The 18,198-nt window shown below is 49.4% G+C and overlaps 6 protein-coding genes across 6 annotated transcripts; 4 read left to right on the top strand and 2 right to left on the bottom strand.

Moving 5' to 3' along the window:
• Window positions 1-144: 144 nt before the first annotated feature.
• On the top strand, window positions 145-852 carry BROUX77_006594 (uncharacterized protein; the record flags this gene model as incomplete). The annotated part of the gene is made up of 2 exons (XM_073751595.1): window positions 145-332; window positions 495-852. 2 exons carry the CDS (start codon window positions 145-147, stop codon window positions 850-852), a joined length of 546 nt encoding a protein of 181 aa, XP_073602741.1.
• Window positions 853-1,511: 659 nt separating this feature from the next.
• Window positions 1,512-2,737, top strand: BROUX77_006593 (uncharacterized protein; the record flags this gene model as incomplete). The annotated part of the gene is made up of 6 exons (XM_073751594.1): window positions 1,512-1,545; window positions 1,651-1,696; window positions 1,767-1,781; window positions 1,926-1,960; window positions 2,037-2,277; window positions 2,419-2,737. The coding sequence occupies 6 exons, from the start codon at window positions 1,512-1,514 to the stop codon at window positions 2,735-2,737; spliced, it is 690 nt and encodes a 229-aa protein (XP_073602740.1).
• A 3,591-nt stretch (window positions 2,738-6,328) lies between these two features.
• Window positions 6,329-8,153, top strand: BROUX77_006592 (uncharacterized protein; the record flags this gene model as incomplete). The annotated part of the gene is made up of 2 exons (XM_073751593.1): window positions 6,329-7,906; window positions 7,983-8,153. 2 exons carry the CDS (start codon window positions 6,329-6,331, stop codon window positions 8,151-8,153), a joined length of 1,749 nt encoding a protein of 582 aa, XP_073602739.1.
• Window positions 8,154-8,647: 494 nt separating this feature from the next.
• On the bottom strand, window positions 8,648-13,537 carry BROUX77_006591 (uncharacterized protein; the record flags this gene model as incomplete). The annotated part of the gene is made up of 3 exons (XM_073751592.1): window positions 8,648-10,450; window positions 10,504-13,364; window positions 13,504-13,537. The coding sequence occupies 3 exons, from the start codon at window positions 13,535-13,537 to the stop codon at window positions 8,648-8,650; spliced, it is 4,698 nt and encodes a 1,565-aa protein (XP_073602738.1).
• A 329-nt stretch (window positions 13,538-13,866) lies between these two features.
• BROUX77_006590 (uncharacterized protein) lies at window positions 13,867-15,171 on the top strand (the record flags this gene model as incomplete). The annotated part of the gene is made up of 3 exons (XM_073751591.1): window positions 13,867-14,008; window positions 14,084-14,149; window positions 14,243-15,171. The coding sequence occupies 3 exons, from the start codon at window positions 13,867-13,869 to the stop codon at window positions 15,169-15,171; spliced, it is 1,137 nt and encodes a 378-aa protein (XP_073602737.1).
• Window positions 15,172-15,287: 116 nt separating this feature from the next.
• Window positions 15,288-16,720, bottom strand: BROUX77_006589 (uncharacterized protein; the record flags this gene model as incomplete). The annotated part of the gene is made up of 2 exons (XM_073751590.1): window positions 15,288-15,490; window positions 15,586-16,720. 2 exons carry the CDS (start codon window positions 16,718-16,720, stop codon window positions 15,288-15,290), a joined length of 1,338 nt encoding a protein of 445 aa, XP_073602736.1.
• Between the last annotated feature and the right edge of the window lie 1,478 nt (window positions 16,721-18,198).

Here is an 18,198-nt window from a genome sequence, read left to right as displayed (position 1 = left end):
CATCGTTCGTTATCTGATACTCTCTTTGTCACCATCCGTGTATACAGTACACAATAAAACCAACCGTCCTTCATTACAGATACACGCATTTTTATTTCCATCTCACGATTGCGCATCTCCCCTACTCCCGCGCCCTCAACAGCCATGACCCGCAAAACTCCCATCCTGCTGGCGGTCGCTGCCCTTCTCAGCATCATGTACTTCTTCTCCAGCTCGGGCAGCGGGTTGAGTGCCGCTGACTATGCGATGCCCAAGTTTGATCTGTCGCAGATTGGCGACAACATTCTCAAGGGCGGATCGATTGCGCCCAAGCTCGGCAATGCGACAGCGAAGTAAGTAGAGCCCTTTGGCATCTGTCTGCGGATATTGTTGAATCCCTGGAAACCCCCGCCCCCCTCTTCCGCGCACATGGCTCTGCCGCTCCTGCCCCCGCTGCCCCCATCGACTACTCCCATGTGTTGGGCCTCGCTCTAACCACTCTCCCCTATTACCAGAGCCGAGCTCGGCCGTGCCTCGTGGAAGGTCCTTCACACCATGATGGCTCGTTTCCCCGAGAAGCCCACCGACGACGAAAGCACAGCGCTGCTGACTTACATCACGCTCTTCTCGCGCCTGTACCCGTGCGGCGAGTGCGCAGCTCACTTCCGCAAGCTGCTGGCAAAGTACCCGCCGCAAGTCAGCTCTCGGAATGCGGCCGTGGGCTGGGCCTGCTTTGCCCACAACATCGTCAACGAGCGGTTGAAGAAACCCATCTTCGACTGTGCCAATATCGGAGACGCGTATGACTGCGGCTGTGCCGATTCCGACAAGGCCATGCGCGAGGGCCATGATACAAGGCTGGAATTAGATTAGACCAGCTGGTCGCTAGCCAGGTAGATAAGCCGAGGGGCATTAGCGGCCGCGGTGTAGTAGATCTAGGATTATAAATCTGGGCTATTAGGTCATCTGAAGCTTGGAGCCGCCTGTGCTTCATCAGTGAGCTCTGCCGACTACACATCAGACACTGTAGCTTCGTTTTGTCCGGCTTTCTGCAACTCCTACCTAATCTAGTTAACTATGTGGAAATCTAGCCATTTTTTCTTTACAATTGACCAGTTCACTATAAATCCCCATTGACTATTCTGCGTAGAAAACAAGTTGATTTGGAGCCCTGGCCCCCACTCCCCCCCCCCCCCCCCCCCCCCTTCAGCCTTATCACGTGACCATACTATTAGGGTTCGGAGCAAGAAGCTCTACCTTACCTTTCAGCAACGCGTTGTTGAGCTGCCTATTGCCCAATGGCTTTACTGAGCTGATCATTAGCTGCAACTTCGCAACTTCAAGCCAGCTCCACCAACTCTTGCTCACGTCCACAGTTACCAGCGCTGCTTTGGCTTTTTCCTTGCTGCGATATATTTTCAAGTTTCAAATCTTTGGCTGTTGCTCGGTCTTTCAACACCAACGGTTCATTCAAGCTTCGCTTTATATCCCCCCCTCTCGCCCCCCCATCGTGGCTCTTTCTCCTCGCAAACATGGAGTACGGCAAAGCTGGCGTCATTAACGAAGGTGCGACCTATGTAAACTGGCGGTCGGGTCTACGTCTCTCGGGGTTTGAGACTTAGAAGGACGCAGTTGGCGTGGGTAGAAGCTAACGTTGTTATGCATCTGTAGATGGCATTCATGTTGACATGGACCGGTTAAAGAAGGGCGAGGTCAAGTGAGTTTCTGAAATATCGCCGTACAAAACCCCGAGACAAAACTCAATGCTAACAGTCTGTTCTTTCTAGCCTCGGTACTTCCATGTAAGTAGCTTCGCCGCGACTATGCAGCCTCTACAGGCATTTCTTAACCACGAGAGAGACATCCTCATGTGAAGCACGATGCGCAAGAGAAGGCAATGATACCAAGTGAAAAGATGTCCCATGCTGACATGCGCGTATTGTTAGTATGGCCATTACTTTTAAAGACGGTGTTATCTTGGGTGTGTTCTCCTGTTCGGTTTTGGCGCAAGCTCCCATCTAGACTCATTTATGCTAATCCAACACTCGTCATAACAGGTGCCGATTCTCGTACAACAACTGGCGCCTACATTGCCAACCGAGTGACGGACAAACTCACTCGTGTTCACGACACTATCTGGTGCTGCCGCTCCGGCTCGGCGGCTGATACCCAGGCCGTGGCCGATATCGTTCAGTATCACCTTGGCCTGTACTCAGCCATGCACGGCAAGCCTCCCACCACGCAGACAGCAGCAGCGCTCTTTCAGGAGATTTGCTATGATAACAAAGACCAATTGAGGTAGGTTGGAACATGCGGACTTGCTGTAACAAATCCAGGAGTCTCATGTCTTGGTGTGGTGACGCAGCGAGACAAATTGGCATTTACTCTATTCTATTTCAGACAATATTCAAGCGCTAACAATGGCCCTTCCTAAAATAGTGCTGGCCTAATCATTGCCGGTTGGGACGAGCAGCACGGCGGACAGGTCTACTCCATCCCCCTCGGCGGTTCGCTACACAAGCAAAGTTTCGCTATTGGCGGATCTGGATCAACTTACATCTACGGCTACACCGATGCGCACTGGAAAGAGGGCATGGAAGAGGCGGAAGCAGTTGAGTTTGTCAAGGGCTCGCTGCGCGAGGCTATAAAATGGGATGGCAGCTCGGGTGGTGTGATCCGCATGGTGGTGCTGACGCGCAAGGGCGCTGACAGACACTTGTATCTGCCGGATACCGACTACAAAGTGCGACACATGTAGAGAGAACCTCGAGAGAGTGCAATGGCAGAAGAAAGTTGGCGCTCTTGGTGGATGTTCGCCTCAACATTCCTCCAAGCGATGCAGCTCTATTGATAGGAGGGACGGCTTGACATGAGAGCCACCATCCAAGCAGGTAGCTAATGAATGACATTGATATGACGCAAGAACTTCTAGGATGTGCCAGACCCACGTACTTTGATAGTTTTAGGGTCTTGCCAGATATTCCAAGTGTTGGCCAACCTCTCTGGGCTGTTAGGCCTCAAGAGCATCAAGTTGCCTCCTCTAGTCGGATGCCTCATACTATTGGAACAAGCGACTGGCGAACCAAGGATTGTAGTTAATTGTACCAGTATGTACATACTTGTATTGCAACGGCTTGCGTAGTGTATCCCAATGAGGGAAAGCAAGGGCGAGTCGAGTGGCAAAGTCGCGATGCATATCAACAAAGCGGGGTGAGATAAGATAACCCTAACCGATAAGAACCATCTGGGTTTAAAGTGTGCACAAGTATATGCACAACTAGCTATAGGAAAGCAGCGCCTACTGACTCTGCGCGCTTTAAACCCCGTGTGCAAAGCTGCAACTGGTATTGGTTGACGGCGGGATAATGGCATTGTTCTGGGATCTGGGATGGATGGGCGATTTGGTAAGGAGTCGAGTATTTGAGCATTAAACGGTCAAGGCGCTGACGACAAGGGCTTGGACTCTAGATAAAGAGGAGAAGGCACATGAGAGGTTGCCTCGTAAGGACGAACGCGTGAGCGAGGAGAGTAAGCCAAGGACCGTGGGTGTTGTGTTTGCCGTGTCGCGGGTGTTGGGCCCCTAGAAGGTTCTGGCGTATGTGACATGCAACATGCAACATGAACATGCGCGCTGCGATCTCTGGGGGTTGAGGCTGTAAAATAGAGTTGGATTGATGGAGCCATGGTTGGTTGCAGTTCAATATCCATACGAGAGACTGTGTAGATGGATATTCGGTAGAAGCGCCTGCAGGCTTTACAGGACTGTGGATGACGATCACGTGGCAGAGTTGGTGCGTGGTGGCAGGTTGTGTGGCGGACCCAAGGTTGAATATTCGTACTTGTTTGCAGATAACTACCCGTTACCAATGTATATAGCTAGTTACATGTGTCTATGGATAAAGACTTGAAAGGTGATGCTATTTGTTATAGATCACGGGTATGCAAAAGTACAAGTACATATGCACATATATATGTGTGGGCATGATGAAGTCATTACACCGAGATTCATGACTTCAAGGACCTCCCCTATCTTTCCTCTTGTATGGTTGTCACTCTCCTTCCCCCTCTCCATTCAAAACAAAGATTTCAATCCTTCCCACATTACAAGGTGATGAAGAGCATGGCTCCGATTCGAATGCTACGACAAGAAACAAAAAGAGGAGAGAGAGAGAAAGAGCATGGGGCAGCGTCTTATCTTTCATCTGTGAATTCTTGTCTGTGTGCACTTTGATGAGAACCGGGTGTAGAGGAGCTTCGAGCAGAGCAGGTGTTGTCGTTTGGAAAGACGTGAAGAAAGTGTTAGTATATGTGCATAGAAAGAACTAAATGTGTGTGTGTAAATGGTATAACTAGTTGCCGGAGGTGGTGCCCTCCCACTCACTGTGTCATCATGCCTCTGTTTGATCCGAGAGCCTGTCGTCAAGGAGGTTTTACCAGTGTACATGTAGATGTAGCTATGTACTTGTACAAGTGGGTAACTAGTTGCCTCATGCCCAATAGCCCAGGCTGTCTGCTTCGCCTTCTCTGTGCGGAAGGGTGCAGCGAGAGAAAGAGGAAAGAAAGGTTGGGTTCCGAGCCTCAGCCTCAGTCTCAGCCCGGGCCCGATCTCAAGCCCGGGCTCAGTCGGTCTATATTGAGGCCAGGATGGGAAGCGGCTCGTACATACATGTATGTAGCATGTAGATACTTGTACTACTACCAGTGATCGCAACGACGATATGCTGGGATGGGCGGCTGGGGTAGTTGCCATCACTGGCCTACCTCCTAGTCATGACGAAAGAATAGGGAGTTGAGAAAAGGACAGGACAGGACAGGGCGGAAGGCTTGGTTGGCTCTTTAGCAGAACTCCTCGTCTGCCCGCCTCTCGACCTAGTCGGCGGCCGCACATTCACATCCATCTGTACTGTCCTTGCAGCAGACGAATCAGTCTCGATCCAGGAGCAGAATATCAAATCAGTCAGGCCATGTCTCACACCCTGGTCCCTACTTTCGAGGTTTATCTTTGATGTCTCTGTTTACCCCCTGTGTGTTTCTGTTTGGCCTGGTGTACGTTCCTTCCTTTGCCTTCCGCTAGACTCGCCAAACCCCACTAATCCCGGACCATGGCCTGCTTGCTGTTGCCGCATCATCATATGGGCTGCTATTGGATGCCCAGTGATGGACTAGACAGCAGCCTGGACGCGGCTAAACGTCAAGTTTACCTTTGTCTGCATCTGTCGTTATTTGCTTCGGGGATTCCATCCCATTCCTTGGGTAGGGCCAAAAACAAAGCAGGCTGTCACGGCTTTTGCATCTTGGTTCTCCGGATCTTCCCTAAGTGTGCTCAGCTCCTGCCTTCATCTTTGTGCTCCAGGTCTGCGTTGATTTCCTGTGGCTGCAGTTGCCAGAACTTCTTCCTTCCGGGCTTCCTTTTTACTTTCCCCTCCCCCTCTCCTTCTCTTGAAGAAGAGCCAGGTCTGGACCGCCTTTGGCAGGTGGATTTGCTGCTCTTTCCTCCTTTTCTGTGTTAACTATCTGTAACTGCAAGTAACTAACTGGCTATTTGTACAGAGCTAGCCTAGTACTTGACATTGCTATACAGGCCGTGCTGAAGCCGTGTACCGGTACATAGTTGCCCATACACAGGTCCCACTGTATTCTTGTACAGGTACAGGCTGGGTGGCCTATGCACCAGCTGCTAGATATTTACATCTTCCTGTTGCTTACCGTGAAGTCGTCTCTATCTTTTCTTTCCTCCCTCTCTCGTAGCTTTTGATTTCCTTCATGCTCTCGGTTTTGCCATCTTTCATGGTTGCTAATTTGGTACTTGATTGTCCTTGAGCTTTGTGAAATCTGCCTTCAGCTTTGAATTTTCCTACGCTTTTGCCTTGTTCTTCATGCTTGCTTGGAATAGCCGTCCTGCGTCCCTTTCCGGATTCTAGTCTGTGTGGTTTCCTCCATTCCCAACCCGTTATCAGTCACAGAAACAGCAACCCGACTTCCTGCTTCTTTTAGGACACCCTTGTCTTGTGCTTTACGTACATGCCTTCCTTGTACATTTGTACATAAAAGTACAGGTACAGATAACTAACGACAAGTACAAGTAACTACTTCCTCTATCAGCTGAGCGATAAATACCAACCCCCCTCCTCGTCCTTCCGTTCTCCTGGCTCAATAGAAAGGTCATGATTCATCGCCATCGTACCAAAAATCATCACGACCGCTTGTAACCACAAACACCGCTTGATATCGCTTCCATCGTCGTCTTTAGCATCGCTTTCTACAGACTTTCGCCAGCCGCTCCGATCCCGACTCCTAAACCCTGACACCTGCTCCGACAACTCTCTGCCGGCTTTTCAAAACTGATGCTATGGATATCTTGATTGGCAATCATAACCACCACCATAACCACCTCAGCATTAACTCTGGCTCGGGATCGTTAGTTGCTCCGCATGCCATGATAGCACACAGCCATCCACACGCTCATACCCACACCCACAACCACACACAACCACACGCCGCCGCCGTGCCGTCACCGCCATCCAGCCGCAAACTGTCCCCTGTCTGCCGGGGACGCCCCTCCATTGCTTCTCAAGGAACTAGCAATACTAGCAGCGACCGATCCGTTCCCATCGCCCGCTCATCCGCAAAACCCCTCCGAGCTGCCTCGGGCCCCCAGTCGACGCCCGATCCCTCAAACGATACCCACATCATCCACACCACCCGCGACACACACGCCACGCACGCCACGCTATCTCCTGGGTCATCGTCGGTATCAATAGCCTCCACAGGCTCAGTGTCGGTTTTGGCATCCAACGTTGGGTCAGCCACAACCCAGGCCACCGACCCTGCTACCTCGGACCGCTCGTCTTTGCGCAGCCCCTCGCCCACTGTTCCACATTCTGTGTCTACCCGTGATTTGAGCGACCGAAGAGGAGACAGAGCCTTAGTTAGGCCATCCTCTTCCCATAAGACCGCTTGCGCAAAGAATGACGGTACGGAGCCCTACATGGATTCCGCTTTTGTTGCTGATGGTATAGCGGCTCACCACACCGACTCACAATACGAATCAGAGACTGAGACCGAGACTGAGTCTCAGCAAGCACTAGGATGTTGTACTAATCAGGCATCACCTTCCGCTACCGTACCAAGGTCAACCCTCGTTCCTCAGCCCAAGAGCCACGTGGTCAAGATCCGTGACCTGTCTCATGTCCGCGGGCTTGTCCGGGCAGAGCTGTTGACAGGCACGCCATTAGAGGACACTGAACACGTGCGCTACGACATTAGTGGCATGCCTGTTGAGGATGTCATTGAAATGGCCGCTGCTTTGCTAACCAAAATCACATCAACTAATGATTTGCACCATGATCCGACACAGCGAAGTACAAGCTACACCGATCCCTCGGCTACATTGAGCTCTACGAGCACGTCTGTACTCGCGTTTCATGGCAAGAACATTCCTGCTATTACCATACTGAGTTATCTATCACGGGTTCACCGTTATTGCCCTACAACTTACGAAGTGTTTCTAAGCTTGCTGGTCTACTTCGATCGGATGACCGAACGTGTCAATAGCAAAGTTGTGAAGAGCGAGAAGGGAAAGCAACTGGCCGAAAGGCTGGCCAAACCCGACATTTCGAATCATCCGACATCGCACCCAGCTTCGACAGAGTCTAGCCATGGTTATAGGGCTGACTCTTACAGCAGCAGTAGCGACTCCGACATAGCCGATGACGGCGAAAACACCGTCGATACTGCTAAGAGCTCAGACGACACGACTTCGGCGCGAATCAAACCCTCTATGACCACATTCTCGGCTGTAGCTAATGGCCCATCTACATATTTTGTTGTTGACAGCTACAACATACATCGTTTGATTATTGCAGGCGTTACGTGCGCCAGCAAGTTCTTTTCTGACGTGTTTTACACCAACTCACGATATGCTAAAGTTAGTATTCTAGCACGCCGCTGAGCTGAGTCTTGTGTATCTACATACTAACCTCTTTTTTTTTGTTCCCTTGTAGGTTGGCGGGCTTCCTTTGGCAGAGCTCAACCATCTAGAGGTGCAATTTCTTCTCCTCAATGACTTTCGTCTCTTTATCCCGGCCGAGGATCTTGAAGCATATGCTACCATGTTGGTAGAATTCTATGCACGCGAGGTTGTTCTACAGCGTGCGAACATTGATGGCGAGTGAGAAGTACACAGAGTAACATCTTGTGCACAACACCGCACCGAGCCCGAATATAGTCACGACGTATCATTCGAAAGAAGACGAGACAAGTCACTGCTTGTTCTTGGGCTATGATAATATGGGTATTCGGCGAAGGAAAGTTACAACTCCAGTCACATCTGATATGGACATGATACAGTACTCTTTGTTTTACAGCAGCATGAACCAATGCACCCGTTGAGAGAAATCCGCAGCGGAGCTTTTAATTTCTACGCATCTTACAAACCACCTGCGTTCTACACAAGTCCCGATTGGAGCACTGTATGAATAGTAGAGCTTTTTTTATCACAAGATTTATTGAATTCTAAATGAATTGTACAGGAAGGGCTTTTATCTGATAGTTAACTTGACTAATCAACTAGTTAACTAAGTTGTGGTTACAATAGTTATGAGTTTATGGGAAACATGCCATGAAGTGTAAGGACGGTTTAATCGTGTGGCTAGTAGTAATTTCAACTCTACACCACAATCCGCTCATCCATCACTTGTTCACTCTCAAGAACTAGCGGCCCACCGCCGGGCCCGCTAGAGTTGAGACTGAGCGTGACCTTTCCACGATCATTGACTACCCGCAGGACCTGTCCAAGATTCTTAAAGTCAATCTCAATAGTGTTTGCCCCGTTAGCTATTGACGCTGCAAGACCAGTGCCATTGTTGCTCTCAACCGGCGCACCCGCAGGGCCTAAGGCAGCTGTTTCACGAATGTCTACAATGGGATATGTGATCCAGCCCTCGCGCAACGGCACAAGCATCAGCGGGACCTCAACTGCCGTGTTTTCGTCACTGGAAATGGCGTTTGATCTGTTGATGGTGAGGACGCCCTTCTTTCGCCCACCAATAAGCCAGGTCTCGGGAGGCGCAGTAACTTCGTAGGCGTAATGGATTGGTGCGGAACTGGCAGGTGTAGTGGACAAAGCTTCAGCTGCCCATCGCCGGGTCCATTTGAGCCGGAGAGTAGCCGGAAGCATTTGATTGACACATGCTGTTGAGACCTCGGTGTTGGATGGCTCGTGCGAGAGTGAAATATTGTGGGCTGCATCAGAAGTGTCAACGTTGATGTCAGCTGTGATTAGCATGCTGAGAGGGGGAATATCAACGGGTATTTCGATGCTACGGGCCGAAGGGTTTTTGCCATCCGAGTCAGCTTCAGGAACCATGGGCAGCTTTGGCGTAGCTGACAGCCAAGTTGCCATGTAGGACGCCAGTTCTTTCACAACCTCACTGCTAGAAGGGATACCACCGAGCTTTGCCAGTTGTAATGGCCAATCGATTGCACTGAGAAAGGAAGTAGGAAGATATCCGAGTAGCGTGTTTTTTTCCAAGTCGTATGGTGAAAGAGCAGTCTGGGCGTGAGTTAAAGCAATCTCTGCCATAAGTACCGAGTATTCACCGAGAGGAGATGGTGCTTCAGCGAAAGCGCGGTTAATAGATTGCTGAACAACAAGTGACACCTCATCCCGAACAAGCGCATATGCTAGATTTAGGGTCATGGATGCCGCTGAGGAGGAGGTGAAAGGCATATCAGCTCGGGAGATGCGGTATAGAACACTGGCAGGCTGTTTGGTGAAGATTACCACTGGATTTTCTTCTGACGCCACAAAATTCGACTTGGCAGTATAGATGTCTGATTCTTCTAGAGAGCTGCTGAACAAACGCATGGGACTAGGAGTGGCTGAAGAAACGGTAAACCGCGAGAACAATGCGTCATGTTTGAAGACATCTTGCACATTGACTCCTACAGCCAGACTGACAGGTATGTTTTTGATGCGGGCAAAAGCAAAGGTGCCATCGGTGGTTGAGTACGAGGCTTCAAGACGTAGGGTGATCGTCATGGCGCCATCGGTTTCGAGGCTGAACGGGAAGCGGAAAGTAACCTTACTTTGTTTCTCCAATGCCGAAAACTTGAAATAGCCTGATTCGGGCTTCTTGGCAAAGGATACTCCGGGAGTGATGAGTATGACTTCGGATGTCAAGATCCTCAACCCACCGCTTGCTGGACGGATAATGACCTCACACGATGAAACTGCGTTCCAACCTGTCGAAAGAGTAATATCCACGCAATTGTTGGTGTGCAGATGTGTATGTGAAGAAGCCGCTGCGTCGACATCAAAAGCATTGGCGCGTTGGAAAACTGTAATGAATGGCTGCTTGAATAGACCATCCGACTCAGAGGGTTGCAAGGACGCCACATCCCAAATCAACTGAACTTTACCAGAACTGAGAATTAAATGGTTGGCTTTATAGTGACCAGGAATTGCGGCCTGTGGATGATTAGTGACGGTGGTTTGATATGGATTATTTTAGATGAACTTACACTTCCTGCAAACTTCAATATTGACGTTCCTGGCTTGAGAGTCGAAACCTGGTCTTTGGATATTTGAAGAACAATAGTTCGCTGAACTCCAGGAGCTGTACTCGATAGTCTGAGGGTAGCTGAGTCAATGGGAATGTCCTCCATCAAAAGACTTGTAAAGGTTAATGGCAGGCTGAACATATCCTTGCCTTCAAGATATTCCGGCGGGCCAGAGATTTCTGCGCCAGAAAAGAAGTCCACCAAAGCTATTCTTTGAGGCACAGATAGGGTTTTAGAGATGGAAAGAAGCTCTGAAACAAGGCCAGAGATGACCCGGAGGTCAGGTCGGATCAGGGCTTGTGGCGGCATCGATGTTCCGGGCTGTAACATTTCAAGTCGACATATCGCAGCTTTTGTTAATAGCCTGAGACCTATTTTCACGAATTCCTCTCGCCACCCCAGTTGCCTCAGACATTTGCTATACTGGACGAGGAGGGAAAGCTCTACCATGCTCCATCCGCGATCTCCAAAGAAATCTATACTGACTTGAAGATATAGTGCGGCTGCGGCATAGTCACCCAGATGCATTTTAAAAACAGCGAGGTCTGCCATGTGTGTTTGTACCGCGCTATCGTAGCCTGAAATTGTATAATGCCGCAGTGCTTTATCGGTTAGCATTTCGTAAAGTCTGTAGAAGCCTTCTTGGCGATCCAACGCTGCAGCGAGTAGACGAGAGGAGTTGACGGAAACTGATGTGAGTTCATCAGCAAACGGAGAGGCAGGTGTCATAGGAGACCCCACAGTGTCGTCGGACAAATCGATGTCTTCGAGATTGGTGTAGTCGTCATTGATATTCAGCGACCCAACCATTGGCGTTGTTGCCCAGCCGTTCATCCAGCCCTTCTTCTTCCCAAGCTGTTCCAGTACATTGCGACACAAAGTATAAAGTTCAGCCCGACGAGCGGCTAGGTCGTCTAGTCCTGTTTTGTTTTGCTGTTTGGTAGCCTGCGCCTGAAGCGCCTGAATAGCCTCATGGGCTGCTGGACCAGGAAAGATGCCTGGGCTTTTTGGTGACAGTTTTCCGGGTGGTACCGAGTTGGAAGGCCGAGAAATAGGAAGAGAATTATTCTTCTTTGTAGAATGAGACTTGGGGTCAAGGAAAACAATCTTGGTGTTAATAATGGGTGTGTTGGGTGTACTTGGCGGCGGAATCGGAACAGCCGAGGTTGAAGTTTGTGCCAGAATTTGTTGAGCAGCAGCAAAAGCAAACGCTGAAACAAGATTTTCCGTGACATCTAAAAGTCGGGCGTCAGGTTTCCATTGCTTAGCCTGAGCGGCATCGGATGGCGTAAAGGAGGCTATTATATCGGCACGCATGATGGCTGAGGCGGCAGGGATGAACTGTAGTGTACGACGGCATACTTCTGCTAGATGAGAAAGATTTTCCGTGTCATCTCCTTTCTGTGGCGGAACAATTATTAGGGGCGCGACACCAGGCTGGATTGCTTCCTGTTGGCTGTGAAGCTTAGCAAGAAGCTCCTCGCGCGTGGACATGGCGTTTCCGAGACGAGAGAGCAAAGCAATCTGACGCGCAAATATGTAGCATCTAAAGTCAAATAGAGACACGTTATTTGCTAAAATAAGCTCTCGGTACGGCTTCTTGGAGGCACTGAGCGGGATGTCATCATATTCGCGTTTTTTATCCGCATTGGTTGATTGTAGATCAACCGCCTCCTCGTCTCCCGACGTCGGACTAGGGTTACCTAAAGCTAATTTGGCCCTCTCATAAAGCTCTGGTGTCCATGGAAGTAAACTTGGGGTCCCCGAACTAACTTGCTCTTTGGTAATGGTATCAAGACCAACACTGAGCTCATCGTAGCCCACAAGAGCGTCTTCGACTAGGCCCACGCTTTCAAAGCCGCGCGCGAGGCCTTCTTTGAGTATGAAAAAGGTACAGAAGTTCCAGCCGGCAAATGCTCGTTGTGCATCTTTTTCTTTAATGTCTTCTTCATAAAAGTGTACTCGCGTGTCAAAAGACTGCAATATTTGATTCTTGAGCTTGTTCATGAAGTCTCCCCAGGCAGCATCAACATCCTCACGGGTCTCGACGTAGCCAGAAGGAACCGCAGGGACAACACGAGGAAGAAGGTCGTAAGGCACATCATTGATTCCAATACGAAGCTGTGCTATTCGGTCTGGGGCCAGCTTTCCGGTAGTGTTGAAATCCGTGCGTAGTCTTTCCAGGAGTGTACTACCTCCTCCGCGCCACTTTGCTGCTGTCTTGTTTTCAACAGTAATGCTGTCGCCGGTCTTTGCAGTAGTTCGGGGCTGTGTGGCAGCGACGGTATTTGGAAGGACAACGTGGACTATCAGCCACTCAAATGCATCATGGCCTTCTTGTTTTGATAGTTTGTGTCTGCCATCGGCGTCTTTAGGGGTGTGCACCTTGAGCCATTCCTTGATTTCGCCACGGACTTTTTCTTTGTAAATATCATTGTCATCACATCGAACAAGTAGAAGCTTAAGATATGAGGTGCGTCGGAGACCTGGAATTTGGTGTCGGCGAGCAGGGCCTAGAGAGGCTCGAGAGCTGTGTATAGAGCCGTCGTCAACGGCCACAGAGGTAGATACCATAGAAGTCGTTGCAGTAGATTTGATTCCGCTCACGCTCTGTGTTTGAAAACCGTCATCGGATGTAGTGGAAGGCGCTGCTGTGGCAGCGATAGCGGCTGCGGAACCGAACGGCACAAGGTCAATGTGGAGAGTATCGATTGATCGGATAGGCCCGGAGTGTGACTGCCAATTCAAGTGTCGCAAAGGTAGCCGCGGGAGTAAGTTTGATTCAATGAGTTTGAAGACGTCATGGGGATCGAAATATTCCACTGCAGTACACAGAGGGGGGTTGTTAGTGGTGCTTGACACAAGTGACGAAGATGGAGATAGCTGGGTAATCAGATGAGAGTAGGGAAGGGGGGTTGAGAGAGACTTTAATGAAACAAGAGCCCATTTTCCCGTATTTACCTGTGACCTTTGATGTAGAAAACGGTTGTTCCATAGTGAAATGATTCGTGACGCAGCGCTTGTTATGTTTCTGGGCGCAAAGGGCGATGCATCGATCGAACTGGTTAAGTTGAACCTTGGTGGATTTCTCTGTGTGGTAATGAAGCTCCCTATGCTATCTTATCGGGGAAGTCTTGACAGCTGCCAACAAGCCGACAGCCACCCCGCAAAGAAACTAGGGTTGAGTGGGATATGATGAAATATTCGTTCGTACTACATAGATAACTAGCTAGCAGTGATATAACGTCATTAAAATCCAGTCAAAGACCATTGTTTCTCCTTGCATCACTCGTCTCATGTGAACCTGACTTGGACACCAACATTATGCCTTGCCTTGAGTCCGTCATTTACTCTCGGGGCCATTTGCAGGTTCTTGATCAGCTGCGCCTTCCCCACGAAATTCACCATGACGAAGTGAAGAACTGTGAGGAGGCTTTTGACTCGATTCATTCTATGCGTGTTAGAGGTACCGACTTATAGAACCGACTTCTCTTGAGCTTGCAAGTCTCGTTTGCTGATCTTGTGCATGGAATTGATATAGGTGCTCCGGCTATTGCTATTGTTGCTAGTCTTGCACTCGCCGTGGAGCTGAGTGGAGGCGCATCGGGTGAGTAAGAGAAGAAGCAGTGTTTGATACATCACCGATGCCCAAAACAACTGTACTCAAAAGACCGCTAATCAATTCTACTGGGAATTATAGCGGCTTCCTCGGCTGCTGACACCATCGCATACATCGACAAGCGCCTTGATTACCTCAAGGAGAGTCGGCCCACTGCTGTCGACTTGTCGAATGCCATTACTCTCCTAAAGAAGAAGATTAGAAAACCAGAGGTGGCAACCGATGCATCTTCTGTGACCAACGCCTTCATTGAAGCGGCCGAAGCTATTCTCACCAAGGACGTCACTACCAACCGGTCCATCGGGGCCCATGGAGCTGCTTGGTTGTCTGCAAATGCAGGCGCCTCAACTGAAACTCCGGTCAGCGTTCTTACACACTGCAACACCGGTTCTCTGGCCACAGCCGGTCATGGAACGGCCCTGGGCATAATTCGCTCACTCAATGAAGAGAGAACTCTCAAGCATGCTTTTTGCACCGAGACTCGTCCCTATAACCAGGGTAGTCGCTTGACAGCGTTTGAACTCAGCTACGAAAACATCCCCAGCACTCTCATCACGGACAGCATGGCAGCTGCTCTTTTTAAACGGCGCAAGAACGAGCTTAACATCTTAGCTGTCATTGTCGGAGCCGACCGTGTCGTACGCAACGGAGACACGGCTAACAAGGTTGGCACGTACCAGTTGGCGATTCTGGCTAGACACCATGGCATCAAATTCATGGTTGCAGCCCCTACAACCAGTATTGATCTAAACACGCAGCATGGTGATGACATTGTCGTAGAGGAGCGCAAAAGAGAGGAGCTGACGCAGATTAGCGGTGCTGTGGTTGATGCCGATGGAAAGATTAGCAACAACACTGTCAGAGTGGCGATCGCGGACCAGAGAATCGGCGTGTGGAACCCTGCATTCGATGTTACTCCGCAAGATCTGATTGATGTTATTGTCACGGAAAGTGGTGTAGTGGAAAAGAACGCCGACGGCGTTTTTGACTTTTCCTCGATTTTTGCATAAGCTGGAAATTCTACAGTAGCATGAGATAGACCGGGAAATGAGAACATAGCATAACTAACCAACCTAAATCTTGGCTGTTTTACTTTGCTATAAAATATTAAGGGGGTTTGCTGTATCTACAGGCTCGGGGTTGACTCATCGAGCGCATGGATGACGAGTTTTTTGAAGCCCTCAACGGCTTCTTCAAGATCAGATACAGTCAATTCTTCATGGTCACCATGAGCAACAAAGATCGATCCAGGACCATACAAGTAGTTTGTTTGGTTGACGCGGAGGTGGGGAATATCGGTCCCGTAGTTTTCAATCGTGGTGTCGAACCCTAGGATGGTTAGCAAGACCATAGAAGAAGATGGTAGAAACACTGAATGAAACAGTACAACATATGACAACGGGAATGCAAAGGCAAAGGCTTACCATCAACATCGCAATTACATTCGACAACGCCATAAGGCCCTGCCGAGCATACAAGCTCCAGCTCATCATCCACACTCGCCAAAACGTCCAACACTCGCTGCTTGACAATCTCTCCACCCGTTTGTGTTGGTCCAATGGCCACTCGAATTCCAAGATCGGCCATAGCTTTGTCAGGAATAACATTGGCAGCTACACCACCATCAATGCGCCCAATGTTGACTGTCGTATTGCCGTACTTGTCACTGCTTCCGAGGTCAACTGTGGCTATCTTGGCAAGCGCCAGAACTAGAGCCTGATTGGCAGACTTCCCCAGCCAGGGATATCCCGAGTGACCTGCCTTGCCGTGGGCGTAAAGCTTGCAGAAGAGACCGCCCTTGTGGCCACAGGCGAGCTTACCTCGTGTGGGCTCACCAAAAATGGCAGACTCGGCGGCGAATTCAATAGTATTGGCATTGATGGCGTGCCCAAAGGCTTCCATCCCATCACCATTGATCTCCTCACCAACCACATATACAAGAGCAACTTGACTGGGATCAATAGCATTAGAAGCTAAAAGCTCCTGCATGGCAATAACTTGAGCCGCCACACTGCCCTTGGCGTCGACACTGCCACGACCACCGATGCGGGTTTTGCTGGTTGGAGCCTCGTCGGAGATCCAGTACGGGATATGTGGAGGAACAACATCAATGTGAGAAGTAAGGAGCACACGGCCGGTCGATTTCTTGACCGAAGATGGCCAAGCAATGATGTTAAAGCGATGAGTACCGCCTGTAGTAGCTTTTCCGGCCAAGAAGTTATCTCCACTAGAGCTAACTAGCTTACCATCAGCCAGTGACTGGATCTGCGTAGTGAAGCCATGCGAAGCAAGATAGGAGCGGAGAAAGGAGCCTACGGTGGTCTCGTTACGCGATGTCGAAGAAATAGAAACAAGAGATTTGTGCAGATCCAGAAGCTCGGCGCGATAGGAAGGTGTGTCATTTTCAATAGTCCCAAGTGACGCATCATCTGGGGCCAGGCCTGATTCGGCACCCAAACCTACAATAGTGCCGAGAGGTTCCTGTTGGGCGTTGTGGTTCAGGGCCGCAAACGATAATGGGCTGCTAACAAGCAGCAGTGAGGACAGGGCAAGCTTCATGATGTGTGTAATTTGACTTTGTTATAGAGCCCACAGATATAGCAAGGAAGGAGTCTTGTGAGCCTCGGAGTTGAGGTGGGCTGCCAAAAAGAGAAATATCAGAGAAAGGATGATCTAGGCTAGAATATACCAAACAACTGATCTCATCGACTAGTTGTAGACGGTGAGACACATACCTGAGCCTTGTGGTTTCTAACCCTAGGATTCGGATCAGTCACGTGCAATGAATTTTGGGCAAATATAATAGGGTTACACCCCTTTCACCCTGTCAGTGTTGGAGGACTCACTGTTGTCTTTCGCAGAAGATGCTTCTGGACCGTCACAAGTTCAAAGAGATAGATGAAGGTAATGGATCAATTATCCCAGAAAAGAAGAACGGTGATCGATAAGTTCCAAGCCAATAGCTACATACACCAGATATAGAGAAAGAGCCATTCTGTATATCCAAGTCCTTGTGATCAGACCTCAGTCCTGACGAGGTAGCCCATAGGTCTTCCGCTGCGGAAGGCAAAGTTCCATTGCTAGCATAAGAGATAATTGCTGATACTATAATGTTGATGACAGGTGATGTCCGTGACCATGCCACGATGGAGGCGGAGGGCAAAACTTACAAAAAGATGATGGCGCATTCATTGTCCCATGTCAAATGTGGGCTGAAGTTTTGTCACCATCTTGGAGACAACTGAGATGGAATTGTGAGGTAACCCTAAGCTTAGTGGGTTCAAGGGTTTGCACTTGCAATACATCAACACACCCACCTTCGTCATCTAACAGAACTAGACAAAGTGATGGGCTCTGTTAATCATGAGATCAGCCAACCAGAGAGGCAGAAAACCCCTAATGCGCTCGCCAATACTCTGCGGGCCGAAAAAAAAACCAAGAAAAAGGGGAAGAGAGGAAAATGTCCTCGTCTTCCAAGAGCTAATCATACAAATGAGGCTTGTCACACGAGCCCCATCACCAAGGACGTCAGTTTCACCAAACAAGGATGCAAATAAGTCATATTTAATTCTACTCTTCGCATGTTTTCCTTGTCAAGTGAGTGTCAAGGAAAAAGATATTATTTGCCCAGATCTTTGGATCGTAGATTCAGAAGCCTCCTTTCACATGACTTCAAATCGGTCCCTTTTCTTCGATTACAACACGGAAGAGTCCATCCCATTCACGGCTTAGGAGTTACCCTTCGTTGCATCGGTATGGCAACCATCAAAATAGATACTTGGACTTTGGATGGACCCAAGGTTTCTATCCTCTTATTTGATGTCTGCCATGTGTTAAACATTCCGGGGAATCTTCTCTCTATGTCCCAACCTTGACAAAATGGTAAGCATCTCCTAGTGTTGATGGGACGCCGCTCTGAAAAAGAGCTCGGTATTCTGAGTTCTCTTCATGGTGCAACTATATCACCTTCTGGGTTCTGCCCATCTACTGGCATATGACTTTTATACCCAGGCACCTTATGCGAGCCCAAGCAAATA

This window comes from Berkeleyomyces rouxiae (genome assembly GCF_048999995.1).
Source record: "Berkeleyomyces rouxiae strain 22BRR77 chromosome Unknown BrBRR77_ptg000009l, whole genome shotgun sequence".
NCBI lineage: Eukaryota > Fungi > Ascomycota > Sordariomycetes > Microascales > Ceratocystidaceae > Berkeleyomyces > Berkeleyomyces rouxiae.
This window is presented reverse-complemented; position numbering and strand designations above follow the sequence as displayed.